General features: G+C 41.5%; 1 protein-coding gene across 1 annotated transcript in view; it reads right to left on the bottom strand.

The window, feature by feature from the left end:
* Nucleotides 1-1,092: 1,092 nt before the first annotated feature.
* The window catches only part of tacr1a (tachykinin receptor 1a), a 55,034-nt gene continuing 36,131 nt past the window's right edge, over nt 1,093-19,995 (bottom strand). The window contains exons 3-5 of the mRNA XM_030104311.1: nt 4,272-4,422; nt 1,947-2,143; nt 1,093-1,126 (exon numbers count right to left, since the gene is read on the bottom strand). Of these exons, the coding sequence (XP_029960171.1) occupies nt 1,093-1,126; nt 1,947-2,143; nt 4,272-4,422 (382 nt within the window). The remainder of the gene's footprint in view (nt 1,127-1,946; nt 2,144-4,271; nt 4,423-19,995) is intronic.

Raw genomic sequence — 19,995 nt, 5'->3', positions numbered from 1 at the left:
AACCACACACACACCACCACACACACACACACCACACAGATTATAAAGAAAAAAATCTAATTCCTGCAAGCTGTTATTAGATTGAAAACTATTCAAGAAAGAAAAGCAAAGATCTTTATTTACCAGAGCTGAAAACCAGTGAGACTAAAGGACGTCGATGTATCAATATCCTGCTCAGAATAAAAGACCAAACCTCCGATCGCTGCAGTCCAAATTCACCAAAGTGGAAACAGCCAGAATATAACAGGTGGCGGCAACGGGGGGGACAATGGGAGATTCTTGATTAGGCGAATCAAGCAGAGCTGACCATCTGTCCTTATTTCACTGAGTAACGATCCGTAGATTAATTGGCTTTTCACTTGAATACAATAACTCTGAAACTCTAGATGTTTCCAGCCTGTTTCAGGCTCGGACTTCAAAGTTGAAGTTCATCTCACATTCAGTGCGTACTTGAGTGCGCTTGAGTTACTCTGAACTTCTGAAGGACAAAATGGTTTCTGCCAAGCAGGAAAAGGCAGCTTTCTCTCTGCAAGGCAGTGAAATTTGTAAAAACACACACACAAAAAGAAGGAATGGCATTTTTCCATTATGTAGTTTTTTCAAAGGCAGAAAATGCATTGACCAGGAACATGACTGAAAAATTATTGATTTTCCTCACAGCAGGAGCGTTAAACTCATTTAAACAGCAAAACAAACGGGACCAGAGCAGAAAAAAGAGAGAAGTTCATTTTGAGAATCGTCACATTTAATCAAGTCTGTTGCCTGTTTTCCTGAATCTTCTGGGGCATGTGGTCATTCTGACCTCACTACAAGGCCTTGCTCCCACCACAACATTTCAAAACACATCGTTTTTCATTTTCATTGTTAGAAAAGTTTTGCATTTACACGGAAACATTTTGAAAGCGATGTCTGATTACATGAAAATGGCAGAAACACTCGAAATGATTGAGTTTCCTGTGGGGCCACTAGTAGGTGCTGTTGGTTCTTTTTGTTCTGAAACTTCACCCGTGCTCAGAGAACATCAAACAATAAACAATAATAATGGAAGCACACAAAATTAGATTGTTAGTTTGAATTCCTCCCCACAACCTGTCATTCTGTTAGAGAGTCAGAGGTCTGCAGGGCACTGCAGAAGAAAGACCATAAAATCCACGAGGTTAAGAATAGTGTGAACAAACACTTCACCAGGGGAGGAAAGAGTGAAGTGATAACAGAATCATTCTTTCTGCACAATATTGGACACTCGTACACCATCAATGGGGACCACATGAATAAACACACTCAGGAAGCGGTCGCTCAGTTCCTGATTAAAATCCTGTTGCATGGCTCTTATCGAGTACACCCTGTCCGATCCACTGTCTGGCCTTCCCGCCTTTCCTTTGGTGCTGTCAGCGCTACACAGGTGAGAGAAGGTGTGAGTTCGATGCGACTGTGCTACAGGTGTTTGGAAAGAGAAATGAAAAAAACGCCTTGCATCAGAAAATAGAGATTTAGCCTCAGAGAAATGGCTCGTGGGCTGAAATCACAGGACGGCCTTGCCATTTACACTATTTATAAAAAACAGTGTTGGGTAGATTATTGGTCAGTGTGTGTGTGTGTGTGTGTGTGTGTGTGTGTGTGTGTGTGTGTGTGTGTGTTCTCGTATTTCTATCCTTGTTGGGGCCAAATGTCCCCACAAGGATAGCAAAACGTGAAACGACGTGCCTTGTGGGGACCTTTTTCCGGTCCTAAGTAGGAGAAACAGTGTTTTCTTGACCATGTTGTTGTTACTGAAAAAAGTAAAAGTGCAAAAACATTTCTTTAGGGTTAGGCTTTGTTGTGGTGTGGGTTAGGGTTAGGGTAAGGGTCAGGGTTAGGGGCTAGACATGAATGGGAGTCAATGGAAGGTCCCCACAAGGATAGAAATACGAGACTGTGTGTGTGTGTGTGTGTGTGTGTGTGTGTACCTGTCATTGAGGCAGCAGTAGATGATGGGGTTGTACATGGTGGAGCTCATGGCCAACCACATCATGGCCAGGTAGACTTGCTGGATGAACGTCTCCTCGAACAGCTCAGGGAAGAACTGGAACACCAGGAAGTAGACGTGGTAGGGAAACCAGCAGATGGCAAACGTACACACCACCACGATCATCATCTTCACCACCTGTTGGACGCCAGGCATTCATCAGCAACATTACATCTTTGGTTGCAGAGTGACACACAGCATCCCGATCGCCTTTCATCGTCTTTTCTGAAGATGTAAGGAATAGGGGTGATGTGCTGTCTGTTGGAACCAGGGAGAAGCCTTGAATTATGCCTTTGTTTTCTGTAGTTTGGCTGCATTGTGGATGCCATCAGTGTCTCTGTGCCTTTTCAGGCTGAAACACAAAAAACTGAAAGCCTGGAAAATTACAAACTGGGAGCTCTTCAGTGATGCAAATAACCCTTCTGGTGGTTTGAGCTGCGAAAACACCAGGAATCTGAGTACAATGGCACTGTGCAAAAAACAGATTCAGAAATAAAGACGACCGAAAACATGTTTGCTGATGTTTTCATTTTGAGTTCATGCTGTTATTGACTTAAATCTAGCATTTTCTGTTGTAGTTTCTTGGTTTTGTGATCTTTGTTTGACCTTTCCTTTAGTTGTGTGGATTTTGTACATTTGACTCTTGTGTCTGACCTGGTTCTAACGGATTAGCTTGAACGTAGTGGCAAAAACTGCTCTTTTAGTCATGAAGGCTCCAGACTCCTGGTTTTGTCAGAAAAATCTCACCCTTATACAATGTGTCCAATCACATTTGCTGTTATGAGTGTGTTGAGTATTCTGTGCTCAGCTCTGATTGCTTCCCCTTTAGACGCTGCTCTCTCCTTTCCTTTCCTTTAATAAGTGGCTAAACTAGTGGCTACAAGTCCTTCCTGTAAAGCTCGGCTGCTCTGAACTTTCTGCCTGACGAACCGAAGGCGTAGCGCACACTGACGCGTCATTAGCACTGTCAATAACAGACACCGCTCACTGACATGTAGCGAATATATTACGGGCCGGTGTGGCGTGGATGTGCATCAGACGGCCTCATTAAAGGAGACGAACAGTGAGCTCTGCATCCTGCATGCTGGTAACTACTGCAATCGAGGATAAAGACATTAAATAGCACTCAAGGGGAAGTCTTCCAAGTGTGTTACATTTGTTTTTAATTAATGTCCACTGGAGCTTCCCAGAAATGATCCATTTGCACTTTTTAAGTCTAACTGTGATTGATTTGTTATTTCACTAAGTTAAACTGCTGTTCAAACTGAATGGATCAAAGATGAGCGATTCTAAATGACTATGTTCGGCAATATGTCACGCTTGTTTTTTTTTTAGTTACTTGACTGCTCACATGCCTCATCGTAAAACTGATCTGAAACTCATCTTACTTGATGTCAGTTTGAGTTGGCTGGAGCAGTAAAATCGAGTCATAATAATTTTTATATTTCAACTCTAGTTTGTCTTTGTTTTTGAGTATATGTGGAAAATACACCATCTTTCTCAAAACCAAACAATTACTACACAAAATGACTGTTAGCTCAACAAGATGCCAATTCTGATTAAACTTTTAGCTGCAAAATAGAGGGAAATATCGAGCTGTTTCATTTTACATGTGTTTGCAATCTCACCCTCACAGCATGACTTTGAGGCTAATGCTAGTTAGCTAGCTTTCGATATGAAAACAGAATTAGGGTTCCAGAGAAGAACCTCCATTACCACAGTATTTGACTGGGAAGGCAAGCAAACTGCTACTTTTAAGCAATTTGGCCATTTTGGTGAAAACAGACATTTTCTAAATGTGATACATTTGTGAATATTTTTACTTGAAACACTGTGTGATGAGGTCTAGGAATTGTCCCAAAGACTCTAATTATCTGAGGCTGAATGTCTCTACACTGATCAGCAGCATAAGATTCAAAGATTATTTTGACAGTTTTTGAAAAAAAAAAGTCAGTCATTCCGGTTCTTGCTGCAGAAACATGTCTGTGCAAATGTCTACATCATTCTCCCAAGAAACTATAACACCGAGTCTGTGAACACACCTGGAGGACAGAGGGTGAGAAATGAGGGTGAAAAAGAGAGAAATGTGGGACGTGGCGGAAAAACAGAAAACAAGGAGACGAAGTTCGGCTGAAAGTTCTCCAGGTGGGAGGACTGAAAACATGACACTCATTGCTTCATGAAGAGGAAAGAAACTTTTATTGGACTATATGATACTTAAAGCTACTGGCTCCACCGATGAGGTGTTACGTCCAGTCCCGGTTACCTTGCGTTTGGCAATCAGCTGCTCCTTGTAGCGGTCCGAGGAGTCTCCAGGGATCTCACTGGCCCACAGGGTCAATCCCACCACCAGATAAGCACAGGCCATCACCAGCAGTGGGAGGAAGTAGATCAGGATGGCCACACACACATAGTACCTGCAACAAGACATACAGGACACATCCAGTATCAGTCTGACTTCAGATGAGTTCAGTTTGGTGACTATTGTCTTGCTGTCATTAATCTCGTCTTTAAAAAAAAAAGTTTTAAAGGCATCCCAGCACCTTTGTTGCAGGTGACTCATGTATATCTATATGCTGATGACAATATGATTTATACATCCAGCCCATCAATGACTGCTACACTGTTCCTTGACCAACTTACACTGTGAGGCACACAGGAAATACACAGAGAACACGTCATTGCAGAAGAAAACTCCTCCTTCAATCAATTAAATTGATTTTCTGAATCTGCTCCCCGAATGTTAATCATGTCCTAGAGACGTAATGTAATTATAAACCAGCAGTTTACATAATAATGAGAAGAGGCAACAAGGCGGACGATGTTTTACACTCACGCTACAAGAGTTGAGATTGAAATCTGATTTGTTCCCTATTTTACTGTGATCACAAGCTCAATACTTCTTGCTGTTTACATATCTAGATCAGTGTTCATAAATCTAAACTTGAAGTTCCTTGTCCTTATACAGGAATATGAGGTGTGTGAAGCCTCATCTGTCTGTTAAAGACAATAAACCTGCAGACAGCGTGAACAGCACTGACTTTCAGGTTTTCATGGTTTGTCTGTTGTGAAAGTGATATAAAATTAGTGTTTTAGTGTTCGATAACAATTCATTCTTCAAAAAGTCACAAATTCACTGAAATTATCCATAAATCAACACATGTTGACTTGTGGTGCAGCGAGTAGATTTTCATTTGTTGAACTGAGTATAGAATCCTGACCCTGTGACCCTCACCAGAGTTTGAATTCCTCCCCACAACCTGTCCACCTGTGCTTTTCTCTCATTCTATCCATCAACACCAACCGGAACAGTCGAAAGTCTCAACTCGACCGTGGTTCAGCATGTTAAGTTTAACTCTGCATGTTTCTTTAACTCTCGGTCTTGTTCTACAGAAAGTCTTCCCGTCAGCAGAGACATTTGGACCAGCAGAGTAAGCTAAATGTTCCTCAGTATGTAAATCTGAGCTACATGCTACAGAGTCTTGTTTATAACACACTAGCGATGCTATATGCTAAACATGAAACGTCTTGCAGCCCGAAGCGCTGATGAAGCAAAAAAAAAAAAAAAAGTTACTCATTAAAGTTAAGTGCTGAATCCATCTTCATTAGTGTGTTTCCTGGACAAATTGAGAAAATAGTTTCTCCCTGTAATTCATTTTCAGATGCGAGCGCGTCATTTAGACCGTTCTGCTTCGCGAACTGTCCGACAAATTTAAAGCCTTTAACGGATAATTAAATGTGACACTCCCAGTATTGAACTAATGATGTGCCGATCCATCACGGACACGGTGTTTAATCCAGTTACGTCACTGTAAAGAGCGAACATCTCACTAGGCCTGGATTCACACACACACACACAAGCATTAGTGTGTGTGTGCGTTCCTACTCCTGGAGATGTGGATACTATGTTGGATCTCTCCAATGGATCTATCAATGGAGTTTTCGGGAACAAATGTGTTGAATTGTATTAAGACTTAGATAAAGCCGCCCCAGCTGATCATGTAAATGAGCCCCACCGACTGCTTCTGTGACAATTAACCACGATTGTGTTAATCCGGCTCAACACCCGAGAGAACGGCGTTCATGAAAGCAGAGATGACCGATCACTGAGAAAATGCAAAAGACAAGTGCTGCTCAAACAAAGGCAGGTCTATTTACCTTCCTGTTCTGGATTATAAGACCACCTGTCGCAGTTTTCATGAAGACACTGGGTTTGGATGATTTTAGGTATTCCATGTCTGGGTTTTACTGAATTACTCTTAACTTGTTGATATTTTGGTATTTGTGGTTTTAGCATTGTTTGTGTTTTCCACTCGTCTATGCACCATCGGATCAGTGTAAATTCTTCAGTACGCTCTGCTTTTTCTTCACGCTGCAAGTTTCCTTCGAGCTAAGAACTTCCTTTAAGACTCTGAGATGCAGGATTTCAAAGAAATGTTAGGATGTTTTCATGGACTCCGAGCACCACTGTGTATAAACACACACCCAGAAGGGTTTCTTGGATCAGCAGCCAGAAAACAGCTCAAATGAAGAGGAAAAGTCAAAGGAGGACGTGGTTTGGAATTTCACTTCCTGGTAAACCACTGCAAGCCATCGTTTGCGTGTCAACGAATGTGAGATTAAACGCTGCATTTTGTACCGACTGCTAATTGTTGGCTGTCAATCATAACAGCCGTCATGCTGACACTGATTTCTCACACTATCAGGATTGCTGACAGCCACAAACAACCGTACTGACTGTGTTGTGAGAACTCCTCGACCAGCCGCACAGGCAGCATCCACCGTTCATCTCTTTAATTAATCTTTCCCAGCAACCAAACTCAAACAGAAAGTAACAGAAGAGATCCTATAAGAGAAGTGTGTGTGCAGTGTTTCACAGTTACTGCCTGGAGATAGTGGCAATAAACACGCAGTGCTAAACTGAAAGAATTGGTTTCATTTAGAGAATTTTTCCTCCCTGGCAGCCAAATATCTCCAAGTGGATTATCTTTCAAAGGATGTTAAAGTGTCCTCTCTATTGAACTCCTCCATGTCTGGTTACTGTACTACAATTAAACCGCTTAAACACTGAGTGGAAGCAATTTAAGCAAAGCAAGTTCAGTCAATTGAATTGCTCCTAAGTTTATTAGGTATTTCTCAGTACAGTTGTTTGTTGTCTTAAGATCTTACAGCCTGAGGATAAACTGACGATGCTCAGAGCCACTGAAAATGCAACTTTTTGAAAACGCTCTGAACTCCAACTCTATGAAAATGTCGTCAAATGAAAGTTTTATGGGAACCTGCAATAGAAGCACTATTACTATCTTTGTAGTGACTAGTTGTGCACATGCTCAGCAGTTTGACAATCCGAACCATGCTTGGGATCACATCAAGTCCTTTCTGCTGCCGGTACAGAGTGCAGCTATGTCCAGGTAAGACAGTCAATTAAACGGCATTATTTGGTCAAATTTGCTCCAAATAAGCTGAGATTTGTGGGACGTGTTCACACCTCTGACACAAACCCATGCTTAGAATTTGGAAGCCCCGCCTCCTTCCTGAAGCTACTTCCTGTTTGGGAGGAGCTCAAGAAATGAATCCACCAATTTATGATTTTATAGTTTATAGAGTTTCACAGTTCCAGGTCTGTGTCTGCTGTAGAGGCCAAATGAGAGCAAAAGAGCAATTAAGGTGAGAGATCTCAGCGAGGCCTCAACATTTCAGTGAAGTCGGTTTTTGAACTCCTCTAAAGGAGAGACTGACAATAATTTTGTTCCAAGACAGACAGCAAGAAGAGGAAAAACGAGTCCTTGTATTACGGAACATTTTATAAAGACCATAAAGCAGAAGGTTAATATATGGTACACACACATAGACACACACAAATTTGTTATTCAACCCACATTTTATAAATTGTAAACATATTTGTGAGGGAGGGCTGCTGTTTAGGTGATTTATCACCCATTTATTGACGTGTGGATGCTGACAAGGAGTCACACGTTTGGGAGCTTGTTCATAATTTTCAGAAATACAGTTAAAACATTTAAAAATATTTTAATGTGATACGTACCTGCAAACAGATAGGTTGATCAATAGATTAGTTTGAACCAGAAGAGGAGGAAAACTGTTCCAGCAGTATCAAAACACACATCTCAAAAAAAAATCATAAATGATTGTTATTTTGAAAATCAAATGTAGGTTATTTAATGCACAGAAGCATATTTCTGGGCAACTGTAATTACGGTAGTTTAAGAGGAACAACTTGGTCTGTTTAAAAAAAAAAAAAAACACTATGTGATGTTGCACAAGCTGCATGCGGCCGGTGGTGCGGTCAGAAAATAAGGACTGCTGTGCTGCTTGTTTGGTAACATGGGGAACTGACATATAATTGGCTCAGGAAGTAGTGACGGTCTAGCCCCGCCCACTGAAGTTATTCCAACCGGTACCTTGAATAATAATTTTATAGTAAATCTCTTACTTATTAAACCTTTAAATTTTTGTTATGTTCTGTAATTGAAGCTGAAGTCATTAATCAATGCAGAGAATCCTATCGATGGTTAAATTTAACTACTTTTAAGAGCAACGTCAGTGATTTTAAGATGCCCCTATTTATAATTTGGTGCAAAGTGGTCCTTTTCCAGAGGAGGACAGTCTCAGGCAGGAAATCGCTCCGTCTTCGTTCCATAGCGTACTGCAGACTTCAACAGAAAGAAAAGTTTCTTTTTCCAGTGAAAACTAGTCGAGCAGCTTCAGGCATTGAAGAGGACACCTCTTGGATGTCTGAAGCTGAATACTGGTCCTAATGATAAAAGAGGGTGGTATCACTGTCAGGTGAGTATTTTTAGTTTAGTTCCGTAAATGAATGACCATCGGTACAACGTTAAAAGGAGTTGTGTCGTAGGAGCAGCTTAAGGACTTTCAGACATTTTGTTAAATGTCCTGATTACACAGAAGTGGTTCATTTGCATTAATATGTTTAGATATTCTGAAGTTTCTACTTAAAAATCAGGCAGTGTGTCTGAGTGGCCTGGTGTCGTCGGATTCATTAAAATGCATGGAGCTCTTAAACGGCTCGTTTCTACTGTCGGCGAGTTGAGAAAGACTGGACGAGGACGGCCTCGCTGTCGCCAGACGCTTTTTTTACCCCAGAATCAGTTAAAATTTCACTTTTGATGTTTGGTGTTTTTCAAATCACACTTTATTGTTGCAACACAGACGGGGGTTTATTTTAATCCAACTTTCTCCTTGGAGCCCGAGGCTCTTCGTCTCATCCTGAGAGTCATGCGGCTCCAACTCATTGAGTTTGTTTAGGAGTGAAAATATTTTAAAAAATTAGCCTCGGGTGCGAGAGAAGAACCCTCGCCGCTTCAAAGTCCACACATTCCTCCAGGGAGCCGGAGTCTGCAGGAAGATAGGAGACAGGAGAAGATGGTGGAAAACATCGTGTGCAGGGAACGTTTCGGGACGAAACGTCAACCGGCTGGTTTTGAAATCAGGACTCAAGCGAGCGCAGCAGAGGGACAAACCTTCACTCATTCTGCTTCCCCTTCTGAGAAAATCAATGAAAAGCAATAAGTAAAGGGTGAAACCGTTTGAGAACTGGATATATTGCAAATGCAGTGGAGTTTTATACAGTTACAGTTATATAAGGAGCTTTAATGCAGAATCATAAGTGCATCAGTTACAGACTATATAAGAATCATTAAAGCAGCGTGAGGAAAATGAGGCCTCCTATTGCATTTGGAATCAAACACACACCAGTAATTTCTCATCATGTGAAAATGGGGTTTAAGAAAAAAAAAATCCAAAACAGGACTATTTACTTTGAATCAAAGACGGAGCTGTGTGAAAGTTTGAAGACTTTAAAATGCTGAGTGGGTCATTAAATCAGTGACAGCGAAAGGAGAGGACTGCAAAAAAAACCCCGGCTGAATTCATTTATAGAGCAGAACCTCTGCTTGGTTTGTCTCAATCTTTTTTCCCAGGATTTAACACCAACTGGTAGTCCAGCATGAAAACTACACTGTTTCTATGTAAACGCTAGGAAAACACAAAATGAGGTATATTAACTGAACATGCTGTAAAAGTCCTGCTCCCTGTAAGGTTTAATGAAACTGCTGAATGCTGCCAGTCTGTCCCCACTCTGATTCCAGCTCCTCCCGACCTGAAGTCGTACCAAGATTATTAGATAAGTAGAATTAAACACATTGGCTTAAATGACAATGAGAAGGGATTAGAAAAAAGAAGAGGCTTCTAATTACCATCACACATTTCAACATGAGATCTGAAGGATTACTATGAGAATGTTGTCTTCCTTTCTCTCTCCATAATTGATTTGGGGGTTAAATCTCAAATTACTGCTCTATAATGACTTCAGAGGACTAAACGAGGAAGTGAAATTAGCCACCGGTCGCGATTCTGAATATCTGGCCAGTTTTCATTCAGCCATCGTCTCACCCAGTGTTTCATAGCACGACCCACAAAGTGAAGGCAGGTAACAATGAGAAAAAGATTCACCATCAGTTGAACCTATTAATATAATCTTTACAAGCATGAATCATGATCTTAGAACAGGATTTCTGTAGCCTTTATGACCAAAAGAGTCATTTTAGCGACTTTCGTCAAGTCAAGTAGCCCTGGAATAAAATGAGGTGTATGCAGCTCAAGAAGTTCATACTTGGTTTTGATACACACAAAAAAAAAAAACTATATATGCATTCATGAAATTTTAACTACAGTTCAGAATAGTGAACTTTTATTACATTGAACCTATTTTTGTACCTGATTTAACAGTTTTGTTCTTTTCAAGTTTTTTCGTCGACAATTTTGAAATGTTAGCAGTTTTAGCCATTTTACCTCTTTTTCTGTGTTTTCTGTGCTTTTTTCCTGCCATATTTCATTTTCTTATGTTAGAAATTGTAGACATTTCAAGTTTTTTAAGCTGTTGTATCATTTTTTCCCCTTTTCTTGTGTTTTTTGCGATTTTTCCATATTTTAATTGTACCTTTTCTGAATCCCTTTTGAACCCAGAGTGACGAATCATATAACAATTTAAAAATAAGTTAAGGGTTTATTCACATATCATGTTGGTAAGGCTTCATGGAGCCGCTACAGAGGGACTAAAGAGCCACACGTGGCTCCAGAGCCGGAGAAACAGACTAAATTCACACAGAAAGGAAGGTATCTTCTACTTTTAAATCGTTCTGTTTGTTTTCTGAGCCAATTCACCACTACTTTCCATTTGTATTCTGTGTGTGTGTGTGTGTGTGTGTGTGTGTGTGTGTGTGCGTTATCTCCAGCGGTGCAGGTTTTGTGGTTGGATGAGCTGCTGGCTGTCTCCAGACTAGATCAGCCTCCTCCTCGCCGCAGCAGGGAAAACTCTCCGGCTCTCCTGCCTCCAGGATTTTCCTCACGGTTCATGAGCGAATACATTAAACAAACTAATTTGGCACTCAGAGAGCGCAGACCTCCGCCACAGGTCAAATCAGTCACCAAGCCGCGCCGCATGCCGCACCCCTGTCGGTGGGCCTGCCCACTATGTGTAAGACTCCCTATCTCTCAATGATAAAGAATCCTTTAAAAAATTCTTGGATCCAGACAGTGATCCGGATCACCAAATTTAATGGATTTAAGTAGCCCAAGACCCACCTTTCCACAAAGTTTCATTGCAATCCGTCCATTACTTTTTCCGTAATGTTGCTAACAACCAACCAACCAACCAACAAACGGCGTCATTCCATAACCATAATAATAATCCCGTATTATTCGATGTTAGCTGCATTTTCACTGGACTCAAAATGTCTTGAATAAACTCAACCGGGCTTTCATGGAAAACAAAAGCAGCTTTTAAGTAGTTTCAAGGCTTCATCCTTCCCAGTGTCGGTATCAGGCGAACACTTCCTCACTTTAATTCAGTTCAACCTCATGTTCTCATAGTTGCACCTCAGTTTCACCAAGCTCCATTAGCAGACGTCACTCATATGAATTCAAGCTGTGGAACCTGAACTGACTGTTTAATTTTTTCACCTCCTTCAGGCTGTACAGTACAGTGAATCACATTTTTATGACTCAGAAATTGCCTCATATCAGTGTGTAACTGGGTCGCAGCTCCACTCATTTGTTCCACTGAATATAAAGGAGTTGGTATCGATGTTATCAGTGACACATGTTCCCCTCTTCACAGGAGAGAGGGAGGAGAGGTGCCGTTCTAATCTAATCTGTAATTAAAGCGGGAAGTCGAGCGTCATGCAATTTAAAAAAAAAAAAAACGTGTTAACTGGAGTCGGCGTGAACTGAGAGTGTTTGGAGTACCGGAGGAACCGGGAGCCGCTGTGGCAAGATGCTCACAAACAAATAGTGTTTGTAGACACACAAATGTCTATAGGAGAAATGAGCTCGGGGGAAACTCTTAAGCAAGTGTGTGTGTGTGTGTGTGTTGGTAAAATGTGTCATGTCTTGCTTTATTTACAGTGAATTAAGCCTCACTGGCAGTCTTTACTTCATTTCCCTCTGTCGAGCTGTGTATTGGCTGTAAGTTCTAATGTACTGATTCCCCTGTTTTCTTTAAAGAGCAGAAACATGCTGGGTTTTCTTCTGCGTAATCCTTCCTTCACGTTCACGCCTCGGGTAAATATTTAGGCTTGTAGAGCCATAAAAAGGAAGAAACGAGGACTGTTTTGTAGTTTGTGCCACTCTGTCGGCGCTGTAGTCCATCTGAGGGAGGGTTGGGTGGGACAAAAGGCTTCGGTTTCCAGAGGGGAGGTTTGCAAATGAGAAAGAAAAACATAAAACGCAGCAAGAGGAGGTAAAAACAACAGCATTTAGGTTAGAAATTGAAGGACACAGCAGTAAAAGTGCCTCTCAATTTGGCTTCATGTACAGAAAATAATTTATTTAATTACAAAACTAAAGATTGAAGTCAATAATTCAGCAAATTAAGGGGGAAAAAGCAAGAAATAACATAAGTCAGTAAACAGGTGTGACAGAATTATCATTGCCTGTCACAGATCGGATCTGCTGTTGGAAATTCATCCAGATGTTCTGAGGTGAGACACAGACTTTATTCATATGTGGAAATAAATCAGATCTGTGTCAGAATGAGACCACAGTTTCTAAACATTGTGTCTCTAATGTCATTAAACCTTTCTTGTTTTTGCACTTCCTGATTTAGACTTTCCCATTTTTGAGCCATATGCTCAATAATTATGGCCTGGTAAACCAGACCCGCCCACTGCTCATCCACATTTGGATTTGGAGTTAAGCTCCATTGAAACTTCTTGCAGGGGGTGTCGGTTCCTCCTTTGACTGACAGCGCACTTCAGCCAATCAGCGCTTCAAAACAAATATGTCATCAAAATGCGTTCGCTTCTCTAAGGGTTAGCATTAGCTCATTAGTTCTAGCTTCCTTACACGAAAAGACACGAAAATGTCTTTTCGTGGTAGAAACTCACCAAGCGCAGACTCTTGCTCTCGCTTGATTGTTGTAGTTCTTGGTATTTTGGCTATAACTTCACTTACTGCAGCTTTCAGACGATGGTTAAAGTTAAAGTCTGTCATCTCGGCTAGGCGCAGCGATAGCGTCACTTCCGGTTTAGCTACCGGAATTCGCCAAAAAAATTTGAAAACAAAAAGCGGCAACACTGATTGGCTCGGTCGTTTCAGACCAAGTGAAATCCCCTTCCATGAACTCCTATCCAGACTGAGCCCGACTCCAAAATCCAAACGCGGATGAGGAGTGGGCGGGGCTGGTTTACGAGGCAACAATAATTAACCTTTGATAACATTAATTTTGCATGAAATCAATGAAAACTATTTAGTTTTAACCTCTCCTGCTGTCCTGTGTTGATTTTTAAAGCTGTTACTTTTAGTACTTTTTATTATTGAAGCTAATTCAAAACTGCTAAACCAGGTTTATTTCTTCCTACGTCACATACTGAGTCTCTTCGGGCCGTTGATGGGATTGTTGAAGAAGGAGGGCTTGAAGGAAAGTGACAACACAGATATTAATGTTGCTCCACATTTATCATTGCAACCTTGAAGAATGGAGATCCGCGTGAATTTCCGGGCCCAGAATGAGGGTGAGAGTGTCATCGGGATCCGTTCCGGAAGGTCTGCCATCCTCTCCGCTGTGTTTCAACACAGCTGCTCCGCCTCTTCAAGCCAAGACTCCACACATTACTGCAATGTTGAGAACGACGCACTCCGGTCCCCGGCTTCCCGCTAAATGGACTAATGCACTCAGTCTGAAGTGCTCCTTCCTCCCAACTCCTCCAGACACTGAATCATGGCGCGCAAGTGTAAATCAAGCCCGGAGAGTGGACGGATTCATTTAGCGATGCCGCAGATTTACATGATTGAAGTGGCTTTGTGGAGGGTTTGATTCAGAATCTCCAGGGAGGAAAAAAAAAGTCTGATCCTGTAAAGCAGAATGTTATCCTGTGACTGAATCAAAATATACGTAGACATACCCTCTGCGGCCACTAGGTGTCACTGTATGACGACAGAATAGTGCTATCGCCACAGACAAAAAACCTACTCTTTTTTTTTTTTTTTTTGACTGAAGGAACAAGAAGAATCTGCACAGCATAATTTAAAGTAAAATTATAGAAGGTGCATCAAAAAGCAGAGACGGCTCAGAGTGAGAAACCTGTGAGGGACTGGTGGAGTGATGAAGGAAACAAAGAAGGCGAATCGTGGGCTAAACGAATGACAGAACAAATTCACAGAAGGTTCTGAAACAGCAGCAGCTGGACCAAGATGATTAATGCTGCGTTTGTGTCTGTGCACGGAAAAATAAGTACGACTCACATAGAGTTTGTTGTTTTCTTCCTCATGAGGCATTTTATGTGAATTTTACTCATTGTAAATAGCGTTTGTTGTGTTTTTCTCTTAATTTGAAAGGTGCTTGAAGTAGACACCATTTAGCCTTGTCTTTTTAATATCTAATATAATCCTGCCATATTGACACTTTAAATTCTATTTTTTTTATTCCATGTGTCTTATTTTATTCTATTCTGATATGTAGCTACTTATGTAAAAAAAAAAAAAAAAAAAAAGGTAATTAGAGTGTGTATACAAAATGTAATATGTACAGAAAGATAATTTCAATTAATTAGTGAGATTTAACCCTTTAATTACACTCCTTAATCCTTTATGGCATATTTCAGACATTTTCTACATGACTCATTTAAAATCAGAAAAAACTGATTTATAATTGATGAACAGTGGCAGAAATTGCATATAATGTCTTATTTTTAAAAAATGCCTAAATGGGAAAAAAAAAAATCCTCACTGAAGCATTGTAAAGAGATGTTGTTGTTGGTTTTCACATTCGATACACCATTGAGTGCTTTTGTCTATCCAGGCATCCATAAGTCCATCCTGACAATATAATGTGTTATTCACAGAAAACCAGGAACAAACATGGCTTTTTTTAGCACACCTGGTGAATATTTGAAATATAACATACCTTATCCTGCACTTGGTGTGAATCATCAGATGTGAAACAGACATTTTCTTATTAGTCACTCAAAGCGTTGTGGAAACGAGGCCTAAGTGTTCCGTGCGGTTAAATAACCCAACTTTAGTTTTACAGTTACAGGGAAAATATTGTAGAAGTTATCAACCATGGCCACTTCACCGATGAAGAGGTAGGAAGCGTTTGAATTTTATAAGTTCTTCATATTGGATCAACTGTTACAACAGGAGCTTTCCCATATGCCTCCTTACTTCCTCTGAATCGTGAGCTCCAATACTACTGAGGTTAGGTGGATTCCAAATTATGTTTTCTCTGTTTTCGTCTTTTTTCATACCATAAAATCCTGATTTAAAAAGATCAGAGTCAGAGACATCATGGTGCAGGAGGTAATCCAGGCCCTAACAGAAAAAGTGAATGAATTGTCAGGTGAGGGCTGTTCTGGCAGAGGTGGGCTCTGCACACTGTCGGATAGTAACGTTCAGGATGGTAGGGGCGTCTGAGCCACTGTTGGTTGCATTTACTCTGTAAAAGTCTGGATTTTCACTGATATCGCTCCTCAAAGCTTTTTCCTTCCGGTCCACCTCCAAACTGTCGCCTTTCAGCCACAGCCATGAATCTTTCAGACTCATCAGCAGATTGGATCTTTTTCCAGTTCGTTCACCGTGAAAACGCCGTTCTGTCTTGAGTATTTCGCTACGCTTCAGCTGAGACATGCTCCTTGTCCTCTTCCTTTGCCTCTGTCAGGACCGATCGCAGTCGTCTTGTCTCTGTTTGGCAGATTCTGTATCTGTAATGAAGTTGCTTTTCTATCAGTGAACAAAGCCTGAAGTATTGATCTTGCTGGTGATTCGCCTTACGGCCGATCGTGCTCTGGATACGACTGATGCAGTTTCCAGGAAGGCGATCGTAAGGCGGAAACAGCTCATCAGGAAACCTCTGCTCAACGCAGAACATCAATCTGAAAAGTTTCAGAGTGCGACTTATTCTGCTCTGAACCTCCAACTCAGATACAGTTACCATGACAACCAGAGGTTTTAGCACCTATACATTTATTCACTATTCCGTTAATTTGTTGTTTGGATGCTTTAAATACTTGCTGGGTTGTATCAGGGTTTGGTGCGGTTGCGAGTACGGCTGTGCAGTATCAGTCTCCATCAGTGCAAGCTGTCCTCTCCAGATGCTTCCTCAGACAAGCCAAAGTTAATTGGTTGTATAAATTATGCGTAGGTAGTGTGTGTGTGTGTGTGTGTGTGTGTGTTTGTTTATTTGTGTTTCTCCAGTGATGGACTAACAACCTTCCCATGATGCACCCTGTCGGCCAGTCAGTGCTGGACCTGTTTATACACACCTTCCTCTGTTGGATAGTGCTGGACTTTTTTTTCGGTGTGTGTGTGTGTGTTTGTGTGTGTTTGTTAATGCTGAAAAAAGACAGACCTACTTTGTGTCTTGAGACAGTTTGATCCTTGGACGGAATAATTTGGCCTGAACTGCTCATTTCTGACAGGCGGACGAACGATGGACGTGTCTCTGGTATTTCTGGACACACACACACACACATTGCCGGAGCTGTACAGACATTTGTTGCCGCGGCTGCTCACAAACAAACACCACCGGCTCCAGTCCCTGACAGCAGAACACATTTTTTGCAGCTGCTATTTACATATTGCCTCCTCTGCTATTGATTTAGTATTTTGGCAGCACTAATGCGTCAGTGCTGTGGAGAAACTAACTGCAGGGAGCTCCGAGGACTGAACCGCATGTGCACATAACGCGATACTGCATATGTTTCCCAATCTGAAATATTAAAGGGTGTCGATGCTACTTTCACATTATGATGTGTCGGCATGGTTTCTGTGCCTCTGTGTGTTCACTTCTTGGAAGTTTGCTTCATATCAACTAGTTTTAACAGCTGAAACATAAACCAGCAGACTGTTGAACAGATTTCAGGCCAGAGACGCTGTTTCATTTAAAACTTTTGACCTCAGTCTGTGCTCCAGCGAGTGCTGGATTAGCCTTTTATGGTCTGGAAGCTCTTGTGGACTGAACTCCTGTGTAGTGTTTCCTTACACCCACTTTTATACATATGAAATAACCTGATAAATATCACTTATATTTATCTTTTTCTGATTTTCTGAGTTATATTTTCAAGTTCAAATCTACTGATTTTACACTTATTACTTGAATTTATATTCATTACTACTGTGTTTTTTGTGGACCAGCACCCAAAGGAATTCCTGGTCAATGAAGGTATTTTACTGACCATGGCAATAAGTTGTTCTGATCCTAAATGTTTTTTTTTTTTTTTTTTTTTTGGGGGGGGGGGGGAATCCAAATTGTAAACATTTTTATTAATAATTTAAAGTTGTTAACACGGTTTAAATTTGCAAGTCTTTCAGTTCTATTGATTGCATTGTGTGTGTTTATTCTATCCTGTCAGCAGAATGAAGCGTTCTGGCTGCTGTAATGTTCCAGACAGATTTGTTCTTCCAAAGGAAGCTAATAACTATAAAACTCCTCTTGATAATATCATTTACTTTATTTTATTTATTTAATTTTTTTTAATACTGCTACACATGATATTGCTGGACCTGACAGGGGGACAGAGACAGGAGGAGGGAGGGAGAGAGAGAGAGAGAGAGAGAGAGAGAGAGAGAGAGAGAGAGAGAGAGAGAGAGAGAGAATAAAAGAGAGGAGAGAACAAAGAAGTGCAAAGATACAACAATCCTTCAATCGGAACGGACACACTGGACGACCAACTACTACACCCTGAACAGAGACACAACAGATACTGTACAATGGAATTTTGTTAGAAATATCTGGGACGTGCAAGCTGAGGATCCTAAATTATCCAGATTACAAACCAGAGCATCAGGAGACACCAAATACAGACAACCATTGGTCTAACAGCCCACAAGACAACAAGGTGACTGAGTCCACATGCAGAATACAAAGAGTGCAAATGGTAAATGGTAAATGGACTACGCTTATATAGCGCTTTTCACCCTGCATGATCACATTCACCCATTCACACACACCAGTGGAGGCGGCTGCCATGCAAGACACTCAATCCATCCACTGGGGGCAGTTTAGGGTTCAGTGTCTTGCCCAACGACATTTTGACATGCAGACAGTAGGTTAAGTGCAGAGCATTTAAAGATGAATGTGATCATCCAAAGGTGACTGTGATCGTACAAATATGACCTCTGACCTCTGAGGTGATCAGAAGCAGGCCAGAGAGGGCCCCAAGAGCAGAACGGGGCAGAGTAAGGTCGGCCGGGATCCCCAGCAGCCAGGGGGCTCGGACCAAGACTGGCAGGCGCCGACCACGCCAGGGACCGGACACCCGGGGTGGGCAGAGCAGAGGGCTCACAGCCCCAAGAGCCCCAGGCTGCACACCTGCCTGAGGGGACCCTGTGAGAAAAGTTCCCACAGGGATAATTGGCTTGTGGCGGCCAAGCGTTCATAGGGACGTCGCTTTTTGATCCTTTGATGTCGGCTGTTCCTATCATTGTGAAGCGTTGGATTGTTTACCCACTAATAGGGAACGTGAGCTGGGGTTAGACCGTCGTGAGACAGGTTAGTTTTACCCTACTGATGATGTGTTGTTGCAATAGTAATGCCTGTCGCCTGCGAATCTCTGAAAAGAGCCGTGATGCTACGCATTAGGCTTCGTTAGTGAGCGAAGCCTCAAGCCTCTGTCGAAGAGGGGGGGCTCGAGGTCATGGCCCGCCCAATGGGCTTGTGATGTAACAAAACCTATGCTTTGTGATTGTTCTTTTTCTGGTCGGATTGTTGAATGCAGAAATACTCAGAAGTGGATGTCCCCCCAGAGGGCGAGTCGCCAACAGCACCCCCGTCTCCCAGGAGCCCCATGGCGCAGGTTGAGCCAGTAGCCAAGATCATGGCGGACAGTGACTGCAACCAAAGGACCACTGACCCAACAAACCTCCACCCATCATGAAGAGGACAGACAAAGGGCAGTAGAAAAACCCAAACCCAGGGACCTCCACTCCCACGCCCACCCAGCTGCCTGCATAAACATGATCAGGGCCTTCTTGTACAAATCCGGAAATAACTGAAACACACAAACATGTTTCTTAGAAGAGAAGGAGAACTTCAATTATACAATGAAAGAAATGTGGGGTGGATTTGTGGAGTGTCCACATGAATATCAACAAAACATTTGAAAAGGATGCACAAGAACATTTCTTGAGGAAGCAGATGGAAAAGTAAGTGGGTTAATCTGTAGCGATGCTGTGAAATACAAGTAGAATTAAAGGAAATCATGGATTTACATTACAATTATACCCGTGTGCAAGAATGTGTCATGTATGTAAGTAAACACATATATGACATGCATATATATAATTTATCTTTAATTATACATACAATTAATAACTTATATGAACTTTCAAAAGAAGTATACTTCCACTGATTTATTGAACAAGCTAACACTAAGATCTGCTTGTTTGTTTATTAGATAGATGCTAACCTTCACATATTATTTGTATATGAAGTATGAACTTTATGGAACTTA

Source organism: Salarias fasciatus, chromosome 12 (genome assembly GCF_902148845.1).
Source record: "Salarias fasciatus chromosome 12, fSalaFa1.1, whole genome shotgun sequence".
NCBI classification, from domain to species: Eukaryota; Metazoa; Chordata; class Actinopteri; order Blenniiformes; family Blenniidae; genus Salarias; species Salarias fasciatus.
This window is presented reverse-complemented; position numbering and strand designations above follow the sequence as displayed.